The following is a 24,868-nucleotide window of genomic DNA, read 5'->3' as shown; positions in this document are numbered from 1 at the left end:
GATACACAGCACAGCATGCAGGGCATTCGACCCAATATGTTTGTGCTGGCGCTTATGCTCTACTTGAGCTTCATCTAAATCTACAAATCATTACCATCTAATTCCTTTTTACTCAAAAGCTGGTCTACCTTCCACTCTAATGTGTATTTACACCACTATTCTACAGTTTCGATTTCCATTCTTCCCGCATTGCAGAAACAGAATTTTCTTTCCGATTTTTCAATGGGTGATGTATAATGACAGCCTCATGTTGGACTACTTCCCCAAACAGGAAACATTCTTTCTGTATCTACTCTATTGGAACCATACATAATTTTAAGAAACTCTAGGTCATCTCTCAGCTTATAAATATATACCTAACCATATATGCCCACATATTGCTTGTATTATCCATATGAAATCTTCTTCAGATTCTTTCCAGAGTTTCTCTCCATCATTTTTAATGTATGTTAACCAGAACTGCAGAGTATTCCAAGTACAGTCTGACCAAGATTCAACAAGTTTAATGCTACTTGCTTTTCAATTCTAAACCGAAATAAAGCTTAGTGTTTGATTTACTTACTTTTCCAAATGGCCCAGCCATTTCATTGTGTAACTATTAGTAAAGGATGTATTTGCACTGAGGTTCCTTTGTTCTTCTACCCCAGCTTAACTCACTCCATTTCACGTAATCAGCAAAACCTACTGAATTTCACTGGTGTTTTGTTTTTTATTTCAGATTTCTGGTTTCTGCAATACTTGGCTTTTGTAGTAAGTGACATCCCCATTCTTACCAAAATGCATTCTCACAATTATCAGTGTTGAACTTCATTTGTAACTATAACTTTCATTCTGCAGGTTGATGGAAGCCCTTAGTATTGGTTATCTCCTGCAATTTGGCATCATCTGTGCATTTAAAAATTGCATTTTTGATTCCAAAATGAACTGTGAATTGCAGTGAACTTGTTTCATATCTCTGACCAATTTGCAACATGGGGCAAGATTGGCTAACACTGATTTACAGCAGAACCTCCAAGTTAAACCAAGGAAATTCAACTAAATTTCTTAGGGTAAAATAATTGAAAGGAGAACTTAGGACATCAGAAAAGGCTCTTTATAAAATATTTGATATGGCCTTCTGGCTGGGGAAGTTCATTCAGGAGAGATGGCAAGGAAGGTTGCTTTTTTTTTTCCTGGACATACAAGTTAAGTAGTCTGAATGACTAATTTGGTGCAATCTACATTAATTGTAGCACCAATGACCATTACTTTGGCTCCAAAAAGCACTTACACAAAAGTCTACAGTCCTACTTATACCCCAGGAGCAATAACTGACGGCAATAATAAAAATAATAATAATCGGTAAGCACAACAAACACAAATAAAATTATTAGAAGCAAAAGAGAACTCACTTGCCAGATACAACTGGAGTATGCTATTTGTACTATGTATGAGTCATATAGACGATTTAACAGTAATCTTAAAAAGGAATTGGATGAGCATCTCCAAAACGAATATTTGAATTTTGCCATCGCACAAAAATTGCGCAGAGGTCAACAGTATTCTAGTTTCTCACTCTTTAGTGCCTGAAAATATTAAATTCATCTGGAAGAAATTCATTAGCTTAAAAAATGGTTTAGACCATATTTTTGTTTAATGCATTAACATTAACTAGACAAGATGTAGAAAATGCTTTCAAAATAAAATGCTTCACAAAAATGAACTAAAATTGTAAAAGTGAATACAAGATTTGAATATAGTTGGAGATTTAATTACTCTGACATCTGAAACTATGAAATATTTGACATATCAATGAAATAAAGCTTCAAACATTTTTTTTTGATTTCAACATAATGAGAGAGCACTACGTATAAAAATCCGGACGCATGAAATAGCTTTTGTTCAGTAAATTATGAGGTCTAAATGAAATTACATGTTGAAGTAACTAGCTCTGGAGGGATAACTACCCAGTCTGTTAATCTAGTAAGCTGAAAGATAACCAAAGCCAGCATGTTTTGATGAAAAAAGTGAAAGAACAGCCTTTTCATCCTATACTAATTTTGCCAATTTTAATTCCACCTTGACAACTTTGAAACTACAAAACTAATTACTCTCACAAATCTTGTGCCATACATTTTTAAAAAGGATCCATGTACACCTTTAAATTTAAACAGATTTTATACAAACAATTAGAATGTATTAAATAATTCTATGTATAAAAATAAAGAAAAACAATAAAAGGCACATGCAAATTACTGCTTTAGCACATTTGAACTTGTTTTGGCACCAGGTCAAACTTAATGCTCAAGTGCTAAAATGAAGCGCATTTTAAATTGAATATGGCATTATAACTCTTTTACATTAGTAATACAATGTTCCTACGTATATTTTCAAAGCATTTCAACATTCAATAAGTTAGAACACATAAGTTGTAATGAAGTATTAAGAATACCCATCCATGGACAGTAAATTCATTGCAACATTGATTCATACAGTTGTCTGTACACTTCATGCAAATGGACACAGGATCCTTTGAAATTATTGCTTTCAATTTTCTTGGTTTCAAAACTTGTCAGAGTAGTTTATCATTAACACCCTTATATTCTTGCATTATAACCTTTGAAATGCCTAAATATACTGCTAGCTAGTTATTTGGGATTAAATGAAAATGTTGTACATGATATTGAATAATATTTTGACAGAAATTATAGTAAAATGTAGTTTCAAAAGCTACTTCAACAAAGCTGAAATAAATTAAAACAAGAAATTGTATATCACAAGTACTTTCTCTATTAAAGTTTAAACAGTTTCTGACAGAAAACCTTGAGCATGGGGGAATAAAGAAAGAAAATCAAACTTGCAGAGTGAAGAGGGGAAGTAACAGGCTAGCTGTTCTGAAACTAAAAACATGATGGAAAGAAACGAACCAAAACTATTGTGGGAAATGAAAAGCATGCTCACTTGAATGAATGCCCGCTCAAGTTAATGTTATTGCATAAAATTAAGTGAATTCACATCCAGCTGTATTTACACAACTGGGGGTTGGAGTAGAAATAAAACCAAACTGAAGTGATGCACGAATATAAGAGCTGTTCCATTTTTTTTAAACCAAGATTGATTCTTAAATTTTGTATGAGATGCAGAGGCAGAAAAACAGAGGAATAAACAAGGTGTGATCAAAAGATAAATTAGTGCAGGGGATGCTGGAATTAGAATTTAAAACAAGAAATGCTGTAAGTATTCAGCAGGTCAAGCAGCATCTGTATTTAATATTTCAGATCAACCATCTTACATCAGAATGGAGGAAAGTTCATTGACTGGAAACATTAATTTGGTTTCTCTATAGCTCATAAATGTAGCATCAGAGTGTACAGTACAACTTTCCATTGCTCTTCTATTGTGGATGTAACATTGGAGATATTAGGTACATATTCTTTGATCTGAAGAGAACAGTCAGATAGGACATTATCACTATGCAGTAATGAATAATCTGAAATGTATTATGAGATATACGATCACTGCTGATTTTCAGTAATGTCACAGTTTGGAGAAGCGCTCTTCAGATAGTCACTTGCAGGAAGTGTAAGACAACCCATTATCCACTCCACTTCCATTTAAATTGGTTATCTTGATAAACTGAAAAAAATGACTATAAAAATATAATTTATTTTCATAATAATGGAGATCAGTTTTCAGCTCACGTTTGTGAAATGTTGCAAATTGAATTTCTGCCATGCAATAACATCACTTATTCTGCTGTGCAGAAAAAGTGCATCGTGCACCACTTCATGTTAAACTCAAATTATTTAAAGTTAGCTTTCTCAGTACACATTGCAAATTGTATCACAAAGCCACAGTACATACCTTCAGATTTAAAAACATTTTTTCATGATTTTTTTTTACACCAGGAAGTGGTTATAGATACAGTGTGAGTATATGTTATTAAACAAGAAAAAAAATGGCCTCTGACTCTGCTCAAAGCCCACTGAAGTATTCAAACTTAATACACTTGAATCAAAAAGACAGAGGAGGAATGTTTACAGGCAAATTGAAGCACAGCTCATGTTCAGGAAGGCCAAAAATTACACAGCAAGGACAAACCTCATAATGCATTCAACTCTGTGCTTTGTGTTTCACTTCTGGTCTTTTTTTCATAATGCAAAGCTCAGACTTGATTAAGGAAATTGAAGAGAAAGCCATATGTGACCAGCACTGTCCACCCAAGTCTCCTTCTGGTGGGTTTCTCATGTTTAGGGAATCTAGGCCATGGAAAGTAATGTCTTGACTGAAGGCAAAAGTGCATCATCAGCACAAATGAACATGTCAAATCTTCCCTTGTAGACGTACTAATTTTGGAGAACAATATCATTATCTTCAAAGAAAGATTACTAGGTTTACCTGTGCAAAACCTGTCTTGTCCTAAACTAGGCTAATTTTAATTTACTTTGTCCTGGAATATATACAAGTTGTTAGTTGCAGCAACAGCTATGATGTTCTCTTTAGGATGCCAAGCTGTATGCAGAATCTTCTTGTTGAAGTCCAGACTATCGACACTAATTTCATCTTTTCTCCTTTTACCACCTGTACAAACCTTGCGTGGCTTCAAGATGGCACGCGGCTTACTGCTTTCCCTGGATGCTTCAAGTGTGATGTCCCGTTTGGTATTTCTATCAAACATCCGGAAGAAATTGTTGTATGAACCAGTCATGATGGCACTGTTTATAAATAAGAATGTAAATAAGTTCAACATAAATATTCAAAATACAGCATTCAAAAAGAGTGAGATTCAGACCATACTGACGCATGGTCAGGCATTATGACAATTATTGATGTCATTATGGAAGGAAATGCCATTATTAACATCTCTACATAATTTTACTGCCAAGTTATGCAGTAAACAGGATTAGTGAACAAAGCCAAAATTTTACTAGAATTGCAATAAGCAACAGTTTAGATACCATTACATTGCATAAGAAGAATTTGCCTATTTTCCTTATGCATTTCTTGATTTAGACTGGAATTCAGATTCATACTAATAGGGAATTCAGTCTTCTGATTTTGCTAAGAGAACACATAACCTCTCTATAAATGAATTACAGAGCAGTCTGACTTTCAGTGGTATGGCTAAGTTCAATTTGTGTAACAGGAAATGAGCAGTAGCTATGGAAAACCATTAGAACAACAGAATTCATGCAATACTGATTTTTCAATGTTGCATCTGATTACAAACAAATTTATAGCCAAGTGGGAACATTCATATAAACATGAAAATCTTCTCAAAAGAAGGCAACCTAATATTTTGTGCACATCCAAGTACAAATAAATTGCATCACAGCAATACAAGGAATAGAGCAATTAACTTTAACTCACCAGCAACTCCAAACACAAGTACTAAAATAATTGTGTTTCAGATTAAGACAACAATAATTAGTAACAGAATTATGACACAGGGGACAATTACTAGAAGAAATTGTTAAAAGAGGCCAATCGGTCTCTGTGTCACGCTGAGATGTGCAAATCATGGAGATTAGCTGAAAAGGATGATGTTGATAACTTCTAAAGCTAAATTTTCAATAATTTTTGAAAACTGAACTATTGGAATGGTATGTCACTGCATTATGTCATGATTTAGAGAAGCATAACTGTGAAAGTGTTTTTTTTATTTTTCACTGCAAAACTGAGTCACCAGAGGAAACATTAAGGCATTATCTAAAAAGGAGAAGCTGTCTGCACTTCAATAAGGCAGCACCTGTTCAAAACGACAGTACAAGGGAATGGGTCTCTTTATAGAATCATGTCCCTAGGTAATTCGCCTCCATGAATGACAGCAAAAATAACAAGAAAGTTTAAAAAATTAGACATAAAGAACACATTTGTTTGAAAAGGAATTTACAAGTTAGGACACAGCTTAGATCTTACAAATCTCAACATTGCATCAGATTCTTATAAACATGCTCCAAATCAGATTTTACTCTATACACAGATGAATGACAAAAGGTTCAAACTAGCTACTAATTTGGAACAAAACAGCTTTTGAGACTAACACCAATATTTCCATTCGTATAGTACTTTTTCACATGCCTCAAATGTCCCAGATTTTCATAGCAATGGAGGTGAATGTTTGCCAGGTTGAGTAAAGGAAGAATAATGATGAAGTCAGGAGGGAACTCATTATTCTTCTTTCGTAGACAGAATACCCACTGAATGGTTGCACACAGTTAAGTTTAACAATTCATCCAAAGAGCAGAATTTTCTTAGACAACATGAGATCCCAACTGACATTGTACGGATTGTCAACCTAACCTAACTGCTTATGAACTGAGACTTATATCCATGCAAAATTTCTAAATAATTGACAATGAACAGCAGCACATCAATACGTAACCGTTTACCTGTCTGAACCATTCCAGCAGCACTCAAACTTGTCAAAAATGCAATCATTCTCATACAGGGAACAGAGTTTGCTCCGTAGGTACTCATGCACCTGGAAAGTGGGCATCAAAAACAAAGCACAGTCAAAGGAACAGAACTCTAAACAACAAATAGTTTGAATATTGTTGATAAAAAAAAATGCCAAAATTTTTTGTTTTGCACTGAGAGCAAATACTCAAATGTCAAATTTCAAGTGTTCACAACTGTTCATACTACAGATGAAAAAGGGTGTTGACTGGTTGGCAAGTTAACTGACTGGCCAAGGTGTTGTCACTGTTTCCAGTCGTTTGTAATTACTCAACAAGTCAGACTCCAGAATGAAATGTGGCCTGAGAAATCATTTTTTATTGTTATTTTAGTTAACGTGGTAGCCACTCACTAAAACATAAGAGTCTGCAGAGTTTCTTTAACAGAAGTTTATTATACAGAAGTCAAAAAACCCCAAAAACTTTAAAACATTCAAATTATGCTTCAATGTATTTTCCAACACCATCTCTTCACAGCAATTCAAATTCAGATAAATTACATCAATGTTAATTCTATAAATTCTGTGAACTGTGGATGCCTTATGTTAGATTTCCTCAGCACACAATAACCTGCAGATTTCTAACTAAACATTCTTCACCTGGATATTCCACAAACTAAATTTTTCACTTCAGATAACTTATTCCCTTAACAGCTCCAAAAAAAATATTTCTAGGAGAAATAATTTACTTGTTTCTAACTCTAATTGGGTCTCTCTAAACAGCCATAAAAACTTTGAATTTCGAAGTTTCCTAAAGCCAAAAAACTTTGTGATAACTAGATGCCAAAAATCTGAATCAAACAGAAAATCCTGGAGAAATATAGTAGGCCCATCAGCATCAGTGAAGAAAGAAACAGAGTTCGCACTTAGCATCTGATGACAATTTTTCATGTATAAGAGTCATATCATGCTTGTAACATTAACTGTTTCTTCCTCCACATTTGCTGCCAGACCTTCTGAGTTTCTTCAGCACATTTTGTATCTACCTTCGGTAGTTAAAGTACTTGTCATAAACCACTCCCCAGTATAAACAATTTTCCATTAACATTCCAGCTCTCCAATACAGTGAATTAGTTCACTGTTCTGGAAGGATTGTTTGACCCAGTTAATGAATTATAAAACATCCTTCATAAAATTAACAAACTACCATATTCCATTATTTTGAAATCCAATATTCAAAGTTTTATTAAAAACTGCATGCAGTACTCAAAGTGTGGTATAACTATGGCACTGCACAACCGCAGTAAGATATCCCTACTTCTGAACTCAATTCCTTTTGCAAAGGTGGCCAACATACCATTTCCCATCCTAATTGCTTGCTTCACCTGCCTGTGTAATTTCATTGACTAGTGCACATTTTGCAATATATCATTTAAATAATACTTTGTTGTTCACACAGAAGTGTATGAATTCACATTTAACTGCACCTGCCATGCTTTTGTCCACTCAATTTGTCTGAATCACCTTGAATCCCCTTCATGACTCTCAATCCCACCCCACTTTGTCATTAGCAAATGTGGAAATATTATTTTCACTCTGTCAACCAAATCTCAATCTATATCAATGTATTACTCCAATCTTAAATGCTCTAATTTTGCCCACTAACCTCTTTTGAGGGACTGCATCAAAAGTCTTCTGAAAATTCTTCTGGACCACACATTCATGAGTTTTTTCTTACCTATTCTACTAGTTAAATCCTCAAAAGATCTCCAGGAGATTTTGAGCATGACTTGCCTTTCATTTACCCATGCTGGCTTTGTCCAATTCCATTAATGCCTTCCAAGTTTTCTGCTAAAATGTTTTTTATAACAGACTATAGAATCTTCCTCATTACTGAGAGTCTGCAATTCTGTTTTTGTCTGCTTTTTTAAATATAGTGGGATTACATTTACCATACTCTAATCTGTAGGAATTGTGCCAAAGTCCACAATGCCGACTAATGCATCCAATAGTTCCAGGGTCTTTTAGTCTCTGGGTTGCAGATAATCATTCCCTGCTGACTTGACAGCTTTTAACCCCATTTTCTTAATAGGGATTTTATTTGATTTCTCCCTCTCACTAGACGTCCAAACATTTCTGGGATGATATTCTGCCCTCTTTTGTGAAGGCAGAACAAAAAGCGTGTGTTCAATTCTTCTGCATTTCTTTGTGCTTCCCATTAAAATTACCCGAGTTTCTAAATGGCAAGGACAACATTGTCTTTACTAATCTTTTTCTCTTCAAAGATTTAGAAGAACTGACTGTAAAAGCTTTTATGCTCCTTACAATTTTATGCTCAATCTATTTTCATCCATTTTGATTAAACCTCTTGCTGAATTCTAAAATGCTCCCAATCCTTTGTGGTGCTGCTTTTTCTGGCAATTCTATATTTCTCTCTGAATTTCATTCAATCCCTAATCTCTTTCGTAAATCATGGTTGAGCTCCCTTTTCTCTTATTTTTTTAAGTCAGAAGTCACAACACACCAGGTTTAGTCCAACAGGTTTATTTAAAATCACAAGCTTTTGGAGTACTGCTCCTTTGTCAGGTAAAGTGACTTCACGAACGATAAAGCAGCGTTTGTGATTTCAAATAACCTGTTGGGACTATAATCTGGTGTCGTGTGACTTCTGACCTGGTCCACCCCAGTCCAACACTGGCATCTCCACACTATTTATTTTTGCACCAGACAGGAATGAATAATTATTCCAATTCTTCGAATTCATGGCACATTCTGTAAATATTAGCCATTGTCTATCATAGTCAACTTTCCAATAAGATTCCCCAACCATTCCTTGCTAATTCGCAACTCAATTTCATTAGTTCCCTTTATTTACATTCAGAACCCTAATTTTGGACTAGTCAAGTTCTTCTTTTCATCTTAAAAAGAACAATACTGTCATTTTGTGGTTGCTATTAGCCAAGGATTCTGCACAATAAGACAATTTATTTTCATTTTACAGAGTCCCCAGTTGAGAATAGTCGATACTCTTTTCTTAGACAAGGAAATTGAAGAACCAATCACTTACAAGTCAGGAAATTTTCCTCCACAACACCATTGCTAGCTGGTTTGTGCAATCGCTACTGAAATCATCCAAGATTACAGGTGTACCTTTATTGAATGCATCTGATTTCTTGTTTAATGCCTTTCCTTACATCTCCACTACTGCGCGGGGGCTGATAGACCATAACCAACATTTTCTGCCCGTTGGTGTTTATTATCACCTCCATCCATCAGCTTTCACATGATTTTACAAACCATTATTCTTTCACACTACTGCATGTATTTCCTCCTTCACTGACAATGCTACCCACCTTTCTCGTTTTGTCTGTCCTTCCTAAATATTGAACACACCAGATGGTTTAGTTCCCATTCTTGGTCTTCCATTAACCATATTGTGAATAATCTGTTTATTATTAGATGTTTATTACAATATGGAATCAGGCCCTTCGGCCCAACAAATCCACACTGACCCTTCGAAGAGTAACCCTCCCAGTCCCATTCCCCTACCCTATATTTACCCCTTACTAATGCACCTAACACTATGGGCAAATTAGCATGGCCAATTCACCTGACTGCACATCTTTGGATTGTGGGAGGAAACCGGAGCACCCAGAGGAAACTCATACAGAGAATGTGCAAATTCCACACAGACAGTCACCCGAGGCGAGAATCGAACCCGGGTCCCTGGCGCTGTGAGGCAGCAGTGCTGAATACTGAGCCACCGTGCCACCCTAATGACTTTTTTAAACCGTGCCTTTAAGTGGGGCAGTACCAAGCATCCAAAAGTCCAACTTAATAACTTACCTGGTAAGTTTCTAGTGGTCGTGTTTCCATATTAACATCCCACACCTTGACAGACAAATAATCTCGTGTCATCATGTATCGACCATTATGGCTGAACTTCACATCTGAAATTGAGGAGATGATTTCGGAAAAAAATGATCGGCTGCTTGGATCTTCTGGTTCTTCAAAAACTGCAAATTGAAGGAAAAGTTAGAAATATGTATATTCTTACCACTAATTAAGTACAATTAAAGCAAGATTTTTTAAAAAAGAGACACAGCTAACTAGATGGAATGTTACAAAGAGTATCAATTGTGAGCAGTTTCAGCAAAATATCTTAAATTAAAATAACATCGTATCACAAAGTACAAAAGAATATAAAAGAAATAAGAGTGTGGTAACCTTTCAGCAAGGTCCTGGCTGACGATTAGTCACCCTCACCACTCGAATGAACTGGATCTGTGCCAGGTGGTGAGGGAACTAACAAGAGTGAAAAATTATTTTGCATCCTCCTAATTCTGTCTGCATTTGTCCACAACAGTACCAGTAAGAGTGGCCATCGCAGGGGTGAAGGCCTATTCATTGATAATAGTTGCATCATGTTGTTTGGCACTATCACAGTGCAAAATGGAACAAATTTCATACTATTATCATAAAGCCAGGGATAAACTCTGGTTCAATGAGAAGTGCAAAAGGGGACTCAAGTGCACCACCAAGCATACCGAAAAATGAGGTCTCAACTTGGTGAGGATACAAAACAGGACTAACAGCATAAGCAAGTGATTAAACTAAGTAATTTCACAACCAATGGCTCAGATCTAAGTTCTGCACTCCTGCCAAATACAGTCCTGAAAGATGGACAGCAATTAAACAACTTGTTGCATGAGGAAGCTCCATAAATTTTCCTTTCCTAAATGGGAAAGCCCAGTACAATATTCAGCACCATTCATGACCTGTCAGGTACCAAAGCAGTCCATTCCCAAATGCTGGCTTGGACTAAAAAGTGGCATGAAACATTCATACCATACAAACTTCAGATAATGTCTAGATGAATACAGCTCTTACAATCCTCAAGCAGCTTCATACCATCCAGGAAAAAAGCAACTGCTTGATTGGTGCCATATTCACAAACACCCATTTCCTCCACCAATGTTCTGTAGCAACAGGGTACATCACCTACAAAATGCACTGCAAAAATATTCACCAAGGTTCCTTACACAGCACGTTCCAAACTCTCAACCACTTCCTTTTAGAAAGACAAAAGCAGCAGATATATAGGAATGCAAGTTCCCCTCCAAGCCATTCACCACTTTGACCTTGAAATATACCGCCATTCCTTCACTGTCGTTGGGTCTAAACCCTGGAATTCCCTCCTGAACTACATTGTGCATTTACCCAGAACACTTATGGAGCAGTTCAAGGAGGCAGCTCATTACCACCTTCTTAGAAGGAACTAGGAACAGAAAATAAATGCTGGCCCAACCAGCAATGGCCAAGTCTCACCCCACAAGTGAACTAAAGACTCCACTCCTAGATTAGGTTAAAAATCACACTACACCAGGTTATAGTCCAACAGGTTTAATTGGAAGCACACTAGCTTTTGAAGTGCTGCTCCTTCATCAGGTGGTTGTGGAGGACACAACTGTAAGGCACAGAATTTATAACGTGATGTAACTGAAATGATACATTGAAAAATACCTTGATTGTCTGTTGAGTCTTTCATCTGTTCGAATACCATGATAGTTTCACTTCTTTCATGGTATTCTACCAGTCTTAAGTCTTATTGCTCTCTCAGGCTGTACCAGATAGTGGAGAAAGTGAGGTCTGCAGATGCTGGAGATCAAAGTTGAAACTTTATTGCTGGAACAGCACAGCAGGTCAGGCAGCATCCAGGGAACAGGAGATTCGACGTTTCGGGCACAGGCCCTTCTTCCTGAAGAAGGGCCTGTGCCCGAAACGTCGAATCTCCTGTTCCCTGGATGCTGCCTGACCTGCTGTGCTGTTCCAGCAATAAAGTTTCAACTGTACCAGATAGTGGTCTCATTTGCTTGGAAAGGATATCCCTACCTTGGTATTCGAACATATGAAAGACTCAACAGACAATCAAGGTATTTTTCAATGTATAATTTCAGATAGATCACACTTTAAATTTTTGCTATAAATTTTGTGCCTTATAATTGTGTCCTCCACAATCACCTGATGAAGGAGCGGCGCTCAGAAAGCTAGTGTGCTTCCAATTAAACCTGTTGGACTATAGTCTGGTGTTGTGATTTTTTAACTTTGTAAACCCCAGTCCAACATCGACATCTCTAAATCATGACTCCTAGACTAGCCCTTTTTTGAGGGCTTCAAAAGTTTGGGTCACAAGATGAGATTTTGGGGCTTGATGTTTGAAACAGCAATGACTACTGTAAAGCAATGACTCTTGATCAATACCCAGAGCTGCACAGCCCCTTTAAATCTTCATGGTTTCATGTTGCTGGGCACACTGAAGCCCAATGCCTGCAACCTCAAAAAGCTTGTGACAAGTTAGCGTGCGTTTCACTTTTTGCCTTTTCATCAACTGCCTCACGAGGATGGTATCAGAGGAAGAGAGTGACGGGGTGAAGGAGCAGCAAAGGCCAAGGCAGTAGAGGGTGGTAGTGAAAGAGGGGTGGGAGGTGACAGGTATGTGGAGGAGGGGATTGAAGATGAATGGGATGAAGAAGCACACACAACTCATTTTACCCCTGTACTCCAAGTGAACTCTCGACGCCACACCCTCTTCTGCCCCTCCCTCCACTAACAAATCCTGAAACCTCCAAATTTGCACACAGGGTCAAGTGGAATCGGAGGCATTAAAATTCAAATCACACCATAAAAAGGTAGGGGTAGCACTGCCAAATCCTTTGATTTTCCATAACGCCCAAATAGTTATCACTCTTGAATATATATGTTAACTATATAACCACAGCATTTCAGTGTAAGAACTCCAAACATTCAGAACCATCAGAATTCTTAATCCTAAGGTGGCTGACCCATTTCAAAAGGCTTTCGAACAGAGTTCTCCACTGGGAAGATGGAAGCGTCTCTTGGCTTTGACCCCATCAAGTCAGAGTGTTTTATACTTTACAATTAGATATTTTGATTTTTCTAAACTCCAGGGTACAATTCATTCAAACTCTCTTCAAAGAGTACTCCTCCAATTCCAGAAACCAATCTGATGAATCTTTATTGAACCATTCTAAGTAGGGATATCCTTTCCAAGCAAAGGAGACCACTATCTGGTACAGCCTGAGAGAGCAATAAGGCTTAAGACTGGTAGAAACTTCACATGCTGAAAAAGACTGGTTGTTTTGGCAGTGTTGATCTGATGTTCTGTCAGGTGGCATAAAGTGTTGGCAGAGAGCCAAAACAGTTTTACTTTTTCATCACAAAATAGCTGCCCACACCTTAGCATTTGCAGTCCTCATCAGCTACTCGAGACCCATTCAGTTGAATAAATATGTCCACTCGAAGAAAGCAGTGATAGGCTTTCGCTATTGATATAAAAAAAGTGTACCTGGTTTCTGAGCAGTTAACTTTGCAACCATTTTCCTGAATAATTTTGATAGCCTATCAGACTAGCAAAAACTGTTATTCATACTTCACGGTTACAGATCATTTGGGAGTTCTGAGCAGACATATGTAGCATATACCCTTCATTATAGGGAATCACATGGTCAAGAATTATTTGGCTGGAATTTGTAAACCATGCATCAGCTTTGGTGTATGACTTGTAGGCAGCTAACATATAATTGGTGCCTTGAAGATCCTTATGCAGAGCTTTTCCTGTGGGGGAATGGGGCTAGAGGCATATTTTAAGAACACAGCACAAATCTGTCATAGCCTCTTACATAGCATATCTTCTGGAGGAACAGCTACTTTGAAATGTTGAAATACATGTTGTCGAATGCTGCTCAGAGGATACTACATGATGCAACCTTGTGCCAGTAGTACAACCTGAGCTAGGAGGTTTTCCGCCAGGAGCCAAATACAAGTTCCACTGAAGAACTGAGTCCTTGCATTTGTAAGACCAAAACTGGGATTCAAGCACAAACTACTTAATAACAAGAAAAGGGACGGTGGAGAAACAAAGGTCCGGTTATACTGACAGCAAGAGAAATAAGGGATCAAAATAATGTCAGCTTTTGGCAGGGTAGCATGTAAGTGTACCATCATTTCGTTTGGCCAGATATTTTTGAGAAGCTAGAAAAGCTAATTTAGTAATGCTTATGCTAAGAGTGTAATAATCAGCTGGGCAAGAGAGAACAGTTAGTAGAAGTTGTATCAAAGGCAATTGTATTATTAAAAATAGAAACATTAAAAATAAAGTGGCCATTAACAGAAGTGCTCAAGAATTGCATTGACCAAAACAAATTATACACTAAAATAAGTCCAGACATTCTTATAGATGAAGTACCTTGTTTCTAACACTTTTCCAGATGATGAATACTCACATTTTGAATGTTTGTCACACAGAGCGCCAGCACGCATATCACATAGTCGTATAGTTCCCTTACTACTACTATAAGCAAATACATTGCATTGATGTGGATGACATTCTGCTGCTGTAATAACTTCTGTCAGCTCTTCCATATTAGCAGGTTTAATATCTACAATGTCTTTAGTAATATTTAAGGAATTTTAAAAAATATAGACAAACATTTAAACATATAATTTTTAACAAGTTCAAAAGTCCAATGTAAATTGTACAGATACAAAATACATCCTCAAAACTTTCAAAATTAGAGGCAGGCTAGATGGGAAGGCAGGAAAATTACTAATGCTCACAACATTGGAATAATCAATGTGCATTTATTATGTTCAAAAGATAAAGAAATTATGAACAGTTAGGTTTCTAGGTACATTGCTGGTCAGGGATAAAATTAAAAAATAAACTAGACTGAATTGAAAGTGGTCTTCATGCATCCACTAAGTATTGTTCTGAGAAACGAACTAGCGAATGGTTGTCACCTATTTTGCAGAACTGAAATAGGCTCAATGTTTACATGTTCTTTTTGTCTGTAAGAAGCAGGGCATGTATGAATATAGGTAGTTTCCAATACAGAAAAATTTGGCACACTGCAATCCCAACAGACAATCCTAAATTGATTATCAGTAAAATTCTTCTCACACCCAGAATTATCCAGCAAATACTATCTAATTACAGAAACATATTTAATGTTGAACCATGTGCTGCAAATTATGCAAATGCGCATTGGTAAGCTTTGGTCTGCCTATCACACAAATGATTAAAGTTGTTTATGAATTTCAGGGCCACTGTGATACTCAAGTGTACGGCATACGTCCCAAATCAAAAAGCATACCTTTTAGGCTGTTGACAAAAGTAATTAAGACATTGATCATACCAAACTCCACTGCTAACCAACGAGCACCCTACCCTCTTGCAGTATAATATTTCCCCCCCCCTCATGAATTGGTATTCTTGCAAATTGTCCTCAAGTGAAATGCAAAAAACTCTGAAAAACTGTGCTGCTTTTAGTAATACTTAAGTTCTGTATTAATAAACAACTATTTGTAACCCATATTATTCAAGACACTTTCAAAAGCAACCATATTAGTAAATTTGACAGGAGGGGGACCAACATTTAAAAGAAAATTTACACATTAGTGAATAATGGTGTCAGATGCAATACTGTTCACAAATCCCAAAACTGGGATTATATTCCTTGTATCTCAAATACTAAACTCAAGGCTCTTTTATTGGGATACCACAAGTGAAAAGTATATTTGGTAAATAGAAACAATACCGAATCAGTCACAATATACTGCAAAGGATTGTTGTTAAAAAAGGATACTAAAACTCCTATCTGTGATTTCTAAGTGCCACAGGTTAATTCTAAGATCATCTGCTGAAAGATAGGTTTCATTGTCACTATTTACTGAAATGGAGTTAATGTGATATGTGTGTGCATTTGCAAATATTCTTCGAGGGCTTGCTTCTACCATCAAATCCATAGGTTTCAATACTGGCACCTATTAAGCAAAAAAGAGAAAAAAAATCATCTTCAAATAGAAAATTAAATATTTCTACTCATTTAGCTACTTTGCATTTTAGAAGTCAGAATTTCAGAAATTTGCTAGCATCTTGCAAAGTACTTTATCACTTTCCTCAACACTCAATACTAAACTCAGGACTATTTTATTGGAATACCATAAAAGAAAGTTAAAATATATTTTATGAATAAAGTTTCAAGAAAGAAAATTCAGTTTACTTTTGATGATTTTGTAACTGATATCTAGTTCATGAGTGAATCAACTTATTGTCAAGTTTGAATTTATTCAGTCTGAATTATTAAGTGTTGACAAATATGACTTAGTCCAATATGGGTGTATAAATGGGTTTAAAAAACAATTGGTCTATATTAAAAATGTTGATTTTAATTAACTAGTTAGGAGATTTGCTCTTTGGGCTTTCATTAATAGTCAATTTTCATACACACTTCAAAAATATCACAACTAGCAACACCTAAGTAAATCATGGATGACCACACCTCAAATCAACCCAGTTTACAAATCACACAACACAAGGTTATAATCCAACCATCTAAAAATTGAGAGACTTAACAATCCAGGTCTTTTTCAATATGTAATTTCAGTTGCATCACTCTGTAAACCTTGGCCATACATTCTGTGTCTTACACTCCACAACCTCCTGATGAAGGAGCAGCGCTCCGAAAGCTACTGCTTCCAAATAAGCCTGTTGGATTATAACCTTATGTTGTGTGATTTTTAACTTTGTACACCCCAGTCCAACACCGGACCCTCCAAATCAAATCAATCCAGTTAGTACTCTCATACCCGTAATGTGGTTATTCTGACAGGATTCCTATATCTTCCGTCTTCTTCCTTCAAGTTATAGCCTTCTGCTCGTTTGTCCCTTTCACTGATCTTCCATAATTTAATAGTTTTATCTGTAAACCATATGTTAAAGCAGAAATTTATATTATTTCCTGAAAATTTCATTCCAGGACAATCTATAATTCAGTAGTTCAAGAATTTCTTTTTCATATGGTTCAACCTGAGAATCAAGGTTAATGACGAGATAGTTTAAAATCTCAAGCAATATCATTTTAGAAACAGTTTAATATCTTCCATCTAAAATGGATATTCATTCTGGAAGAGAGTCTTCCTTGCTGGCTGTAAAAGTACAATATGAATTTAACTTGCGTAATTTCAACTGGTTTAAAAATTAGATTGGGCACATAGCATGGAAGTGTCCTTAAATCAGTGTAAATTGTCAGAGGCCATCAAGTGGGCGGCACGGTGGCACAGTGGTTAGCACTGCTGCCTCGCAGCGCCAGAGACCCGGGTTCAATTCCCGCCTCAGGCGACTGACTGTGTGGAGTTTGCACATTCTCCCCGTGTCTGCGTGGGTTTCCTCCGGGTGCTCCGGTTTCCTCCCACACTCCAAAGATGTGCAAGTCAGGTGAATTGGCCATGCTAAATTGCCCGTAGTGTTAGGTAAAGGGGTAAATGTAGGGGTATGGGTGGGTTACGCTTCGGCGGGTCGGTGTGGACTTGTTGGGCCGAAGGGCCTGTTTCGACACTGTAAATAATCTAATCTAATCTACATCAAAAAAAAAGTGGCTGGCATGAAATGGAGGAAAATTCCATCCACTGTACTGTGCAACTGGAATCTACATTCAAGCATCCAATGCTGGCACAGATTAATTTGACACCTGATGTGTAGGCATTTGATGCGGGCACTGGGTATTTGAAATAGGAAGAGTTAATTCCATAGTACTAACATTCCTTATCCTGATAAATCCACAAGTTGAAGTAATACAATGCAGACCATAAACCTTGATATAATAGTCACCACAACAGTACTTTTTAAAAGTTGGAAAAGAATTATGATCAACATGTTTTTATTTAAAAGAAACAGTATTTTGTTAAATAATCTTCACAGCACCCAAATCCAGCAAAAGAAATGAAATCAAATGAGACAAAAATAGGATAATGAGCAGTATGTCAGCAATTACTAGAGAGTTGATTGAAGTACAGAAATCCTCCAACATCTAAGTCTGCCTTCTCAGGTGGACACAGGAGATTCCATTACATTATTCAAAAGAAAGATTTTCTGACAACATTATGGCCCATATTTAATATTCAACAGCATAAAAAAAACCAGATCACATGGTAATTATCGCATTGTTACAGTCTTTGTTATATGCAATTTAACTGTTACCTTCCGTGCAGCACGATAGTGACTGCACTTCGGTTATTCTTCATTCACAGCAAAGTACTTTGAAATATTCTAAAATAATTGAAGGTACCATATAAGTGCAACATTTCATTTCAAACATGCAAGGTAATTCTACTCACTGTCATTATTTTACTGAAACTACTAATTAATACTTTCAGATAGATTAAAATTAAATAAAATAATTTCTACAAGAAATTCACCTCATGTTTGAATTGTTATTTATTCAGGCCAGACTAAATAATGTTCATTATATAATGCAGTTTTACCTTTGTCTTAGCAAAATTATTCAGTGATAGCATGGTTATAGATTCATCAGTGTAAACATTAAAACTGGTTGTTTTTGTTCATATCACCTTGAATGCTCTCCCTCATCTCTGAACACACTGAAGCTTTATAGGACTTGGTTCTAAATGTGTCAACAACCCTTCAACGTCTTGTACCCAATGTCGATCTTCTTCATGTGAGCAAAGACAGTGTCTGTTGGTGGGTTCTTCAGGCATTATAGTGAAGTTGGATCATGTTGCTGAACACTTACACACATACCTTCTCTTTTAAGACCACTTATTATTAAGGAGAATCCCTGGTAGATGATTGCTATCTTCTCTAACCTAGGGTTCCATTGATAATAACACCCAACACTACTTCTTAGCTAAGTTAACCAGTCATATATAAATTAGGAATACATGGCACATATATTCTATGTAGCACCAATTACACCAGGCCATGAATTTGTTTCATGATCGAATAGATGAAAGTATACCGCTTCTGCTGGCGAACTAAGGTCTATAGAAATATTACCCAAGCAGTATAAAAGACAAATATAATTATGCAAATCGGAAACTCACCATTTGTAGATAATAAGAAATGAGCAGCGTTTTGTTGGGGTAACCACCTGATTTTGTTTATTTTTTCCTCAATTTCTAGACTTTTCAAATAATCAAACTCCGGTTCATGACTCTGAAAGGTACTGTAAACATTATATTCGCCTTTGTGATGAGGTCGGTTTTTACTCTACAAAAAGCAAGAAAGATTATTTGCAGTATAGTATCAAATTAGCTCTATCAATATCAATGCATATTTAGTTTGTTAAATTTACCACAAAAATGTTTCTAATGAAAAGCTCCAATTTACTGACCTTTATACTATACCTGGCTACATGAAGTCCAATATATCTCTACAAAGGCCTAAACAGAATACAACTATGCTAAGCAACACTATTTTCAAATCATTCAAAATTTCCATTTTGAAAGTTACAGAATCAAATAAAGGTGAATTCTCTGATTAAACTATACTTAACTCAAACAGAACATGTATAGTAGATGACTGATAGAAATTAGAAAATCAATGAAAACATTGCAAAATACTGTAATAAATCTTGCATGAAAATTAAGTTCATGATTTTCTGTGGACATCAACATTTTAAATTACTATTGCTTTGCTATGACTGAGATGGACACTGCCTTTCCCCAATTTCACTATTCCACAAGTCACATCAAACGCAAACATTTTATCTGGTTGTGATATGGCCAAATGCATGCTTTTACTACATTAAAAACTCATCAGCCTGATGCTATTATTTCTTGCAAAACAAACTATTTAATGAAATGTCAAAACTAGTTAATATATTTTTATTTCCATCAAACTGAAAATGTTAAATTTTCTAAATAACAAAAAGCACAGACAGTGCAAGGAAAACTGATTTCTCCCTGCAGATTCACCATTTTCTAGGTGGTGGTTTTGGGGGCTGAGGGTAAGGAGGAGGAGGAAGTGATTGTAAAGCTCTTAAAGACAAAATACATTGGTGTCAGCTATTCTAGTGCACACAGCCAGATGTTAATGGGATTTTTGCAATGTAGCTTGCTTCGGAAATATTATTGCTCAGTCTTCCAGTTGCTCCTCAGGAGGAGAATTAAAGTTCAGGCTGAACCAGGGCTCCAGATTATACTCTGAACAATGACATTCAGAAACAGGACAGCTGGGCTGGGAAGTTTGCTTTCTTCACCAGGATGACTATCCACAGAAAAATTTAAACAAAATCTCAAATCAGAAGCTGTACCCAAAGTTGTAAACAAAGGCAGGAACTCAGTAGTTATCACAAGATTTGGGATTTTCAATGAGTTTGCCTTTGTGAAGATTTTAAATAAATGTTAAACCACTTTTCACAGCTATATAAAAACCCTATCTCTTGTATAGGTGACTTATAAGCAAAGCTGGTAGGGGGCTGTCCTTCACTAAGCTGGAGATGAGCCATACATACTCAAGTGCGGTTCGAAGAGGAGGATTCCCAGATGTAAGCTACAATTAGTACCCAAAAGGGTTTGTGCCAATATAGGAGACTGCCAGCTGGGTTATTGTCAGTCTGTGATATTTTTCAGGAACAATGGAGAATATTTTACAAGGTCTACTCCTGGTCACCATTTATCTCAATGAAGTGCTAACAACAGGGAAGACCAATAAAGAGCACATAGATAACTTGGACATAGTCCTTTTGTCCTAGGAGTGCACATTTTAGAAGGGAAAAATGTGTTCCAGGTACCCTAACTATCCTACCTGGGCTACGGAGTTGACAAGAGTGGGTTACACCCATTGGAAGATAAAGTGAGGGTGATCAAAGATGCCCTGGCTCCTATGTCTGTTTCGGAACATAGGCCTTTCCTCAGGCTGGCCAATTATTATGGAAAATTCATACATAATCTTGCCTCTATTCTGGCATTTTTGCATCAACACTTAAAGTGTCAACTTTGGAAATGGTCATGTAGCCAACCCGTAGCTTTCAGGGAAATGAAGAAACAGTTATCATCCTCTAAGGTGTTAATACACTACAATCCCAAACAAGATCTGCTAATGACATATGACGCCTCCTCACATGGCACAGGCTAGTATTAGTGGCCCACTGGACAGGAACAATGTATGCATCCACAATTTTGGCTAATGCAGAGCGCAAACAGACCCAGAAAGGTAGGTTTGGTGGTCATATTTGGAGTTAGCAAGTTCCATCAATACTTTACAAACCTAAATTTGTAATAGCAACACACCAAAAACCTCTGCTAGGTCTTCTTAGAAGAGAGGGCAGTGCCACCCATAGCTTCAGGCCAGGCAGCATCAAGTGGAGAAGTCAATGTTTCGGGTGGACCCTTCCCCAGGGCTAGGGGTGGGTGTAAGGGGAGCTGCAGATGGTGGTGGTGGGGGGGGGAGAGAGAGAGATAGATGAACTCAGGTAGAGGCTATGATCTGCTTGATCAATGGGAGGAAATAATCCAGTTTGTAGCTGGAAGAAGGGTAGATCAGAGGAATGGAAGGGGAGGGGAGGGGCTGGGAAGGGAGTTGGGATACGGGAAGGGAGATTATTTGAAATTGGAGAACTCAATGTTGAATCATCTGGGCTGAAGGCTGTCCAGGTAGAAGATGAGATGCTATTCCTCCAATGTGCAGTCTGATTCGCTGTGACAATGGAGGAGACCAAGGATGTCCATGTCGGAAAGGTAATGGGAAGGCGGTGACTGGAGATCAGGTCGGACCCTGCAGGCCCAGCTGAGACGCTCAGCAAAATATGCCGGATTTACGTTTGGTCTCCCAATGTAGAGAAGACTACATCGGGAGCACAGATTACAGTAAGCAGGTTGGAGGAGAGGCAGATGAGGTGGGTGTGCGCAGGCAGATTTTGTATCTTTTACGGTTGCAGGGAAGGTACCTGGGGGTTTGGGTGAATTGTCGGGAGAATGGCATGAACCAAGTATTGTTAAAGGGAACATCCTTGTGGAAGGCAGAGAGGGGTAGGGAGGGGAAGATGTTCTTGGTGGTGGGGTCTAATTGAAGTTGTCTGTGGTTTCAATTTAATTGCCAATGGACTTTGTGGAGTCATCGCTCAGGTCACTACACATGAAGAAAAAATTTCGGGTACCTTTCTCTGTAACTGTTCCATTTCATTGACCTCACGTGGACTTTGGTAACGGGACAAGAATTAAAGGATCGGTTTAGAGGAACTGTTAAATGGCAAAAGCAGCATCATTAACAACAGCTGCCACCTTTAAAACTTGGGGCAGCGGTTATGATCTGAAACAGTTAACCCCAACATTGAGACCAGAGTAAGGTTTGAGGTGGTATTCTTCAAACTTATGCTGAGCTTCTTCGACGGTCAAGGACCAAGAGTAAAATGGGAGCGACTAGGAATTAAAATAAGAGACAGCTGGATATTCAGAGTCCTCCTTCAGACTGAATAGGAATTGTGGAAGTGGAAATTTCACACTGATTTCCATCATGAGTGGCAAAGAGTGAACAAAACTGTATGCAAAAACTTGAGGAAACATTTGGATTCCTAGCAGATAGGAAGAGTAAGAGGGTAGCCGGTTGCATCTCCTGTACACGTTTGGGAAAGAGAGGGTTGATAGGATGTGGGACTGAGTAGATGACGAGGGAATGGGAAATGCTGAAAGTAAGGAGACTATGAAGATGGTGAAATAGGAAATCAGATCTTTTAATAAACAAAGCCTTTTATGCATGTTACTTCAGGAATGCAATATTACAAATGCCTGCTCTTTCCTAGGTAAATGGGAAGCGCCCAGAAAGATCACTTGATATATGGTCAGTGTACTTAACAATGCCCTTCATCTGTAAATTTTTAGTCTTCATAATTATCATGCCGAACAAATCTCTGATTTTTTTTTTGAAGTGACAAAGGTAGTGGACAGGGGAATGTCAATGGATGACCTACGGGAGGCATGTGATGAAGTCCCACTTAAAAGGTTTTAGAAGCCCATGGAATTCAGGGGAAATTACTGATATGGCTGGGAAATTAAGCTGTAGATGACAAAGTTGGGATAATGGTTAAGAACCCAAAGTGGTAGGATATGGCTACGTAGATGATAGCATAAAAGTACACATATCCACAAAGTGAGAGATTATAGATCAGGTGAATGGGCAAAAGTGTGGCAGACTAAAAAAGTGTAAGGTTTGCATTTTGGGCTAAAAAGGGATAGATCAGAGTATTTTCTAGTTGGTAGCAAGGAAAATACAATAGATGGCCAAACAGACTGGGGAATAAAGATGCCTATATAGTTTTAAAATGCCATTAGCAAGTGCAGGAAATAATTAAGGCAGCAAATGGAACACTGGCCTTTATATGTACAGGGCTACATACTATAAGAATGCAGAAGTTACACTTGCAATCTGATGCAAGCGATGGTGATGCATCGAAGAAAAGGAAAACGATCACGATGGAAACAAAAGTGAAAATAATAAAGCTTTCAGAGAGAGATGAAATGCCAACAAGACCTGGGTTAGACCCCAGTTGGAATACTGTGAGGAGATTTGGGCACTATACTTTAGGAAGGATATATTGGCTTTGGAGGGAGTACAATGTAGGTTTACAAGAATGACAACTGGATTTCAGGGCTTAAGTTATGAGAAGAGATTACACAAATTAAGCCTGTTTTCTCTAGAATTTAGAAAGTTAAGAGTTGATCTAAGTCAAAACATTAACAGGAAAAAATAGCTTTGACAAAGATAAATTATTTCTACCGGTTGGAGATTCTAGGATTAAGGGACAAAGTCTAAATATTTGGGCCACACCATTTAGGAGAATGTGAAAAAGTACTTCTACATACAAAGGGAGTGGTTTGGAACTCTCTTCCACAAATATCCGAGGATGTTGGATCAATTGTTAAAATTAAGAGAGATAGGCAATTTTTCAGTGGTTTGTTGCCCCAAGGGAGAACAGCGCACGCCGTTATCGCTATTTTAAGTCAGATCATGTAAATATTGTTCTGTGCATTCTGATTTTACTTCGTGTGTTTACCTTCGTAATCACGGCTTCAAAGTGTAAATCTGATGCAAGCGATGGTGATGCATCGAAGAAAAGGAAAACGATCACGATGGAAACAAAAGTGAAAATAATAAAGCTTTCAGAGAGAGATGAAATGCCAACAAACATTGGAAAAGCATTAGGTTATAGTCGATCAACAATCAGGCCAATTATAAATGACAAGGGGAAAGTAATGGAGCGTTTAAAAGGCTCTGTCCCAATGAAAGTGACAATTATCACTCAGCAATGCAGTGGCTTAATTATCAAAATGGAAAGGCTATTGGTAATTTGGTTAGAGGATCAAAATCAGCATAATATTCCTATTAGCCTTGGCCTTGTGCAAGAATGCTTTCCTTTTATTGGTCAAGAGTATTGAATACAGGAGTTGGGTGGTCATATTGTGGCTGTACAGGACACTGGTTAGGCCACTTTTGGAATATTGTGTGCAATTCTGGTCTCCTTCGTATTGGAAGGATCTTGTGAAACTTGAGCTATAGGGAGAGGTTGGGGCTGGGGCTGCTTTCCCTGCAGCGTAGGAGGCTGAGGGGTGACTTCATAGAGGTTTATAAAATCATGAGGGGCATGGATAAGCTAAATAGACAAAGTCTTTTCCCTG

At 37.3% G+C, this 24,868-nt stretch overlaps 1 protein-coding gene across 3 annotated transcripts in view; it reads right to left on the bottom strand.

Moving 5' to 3' along the window:
* Nucleotides 1–1,598: 1,598 nt before the first annotated feature.
* Nucleotides 1,599–24,868, bottom strand: part of ppp2r2d (protein phosphatase 2, regulatory subunit B, delta) — a 59,702-nt gene continuing 36,432 nt past the window's right edge. For all 3 annotated transcript variants that reach the window (XM_043712588.2, XM_043712587.2, XM_043712589.2), the window contains 7 exons: nt 19,298–19,463; nt 17,045–17,157; nt 16,042–16,219; nt 14,680–14,844; nt 10,223–10,392; nt 6,372–6,463; nt 1,599–4,694 (listed from right to left, as the gene is read on the bottom strand). In XM_043712588.2, the coding sequence (XP_043568523.1) occupies nt 4,415–4,694; nt 6,372–6,463; nt 10,223–10,392; nt 14,680–14,844; nt 16,042–16,219; nt 17,045–17,157; nt 19,298–19,463 (1,164 nt within the window). In that variant the 3' untranslated portion in view covers nt 1,599–4,414. The remainder of the gene's footprint in view (nt 4,695–6,371; nt 6,464–10,222; nt 10,393–14,679; nt 14,845–16,041; nt 16,220–17,044; nt 17,158–19,297; nt 19,464–24,868) is intronic.

Source organism: Chiloscyllium plagiosum, unplaced genomic scaffold (genome assembly GCF_037043375.1).
Source record: "Chiloscyllium plagiosum isolate Xiang-an unplaced genomic scaffold, Cpla_swu_hap1 HiC_scaffold_22, whole genome shotgun sequence".
NCBI lineage: Eukaryota > Metazoa > Chordata > Chondrichthyes > Orectolobiformes > Hemiscylliidae > Chiloscyllium > Chiloscyllium plagiosum.
Note: the sequence above shows the minus strand (reverse complement) of the source record. Positions and strands in the feature narration are given on the sequence as shown.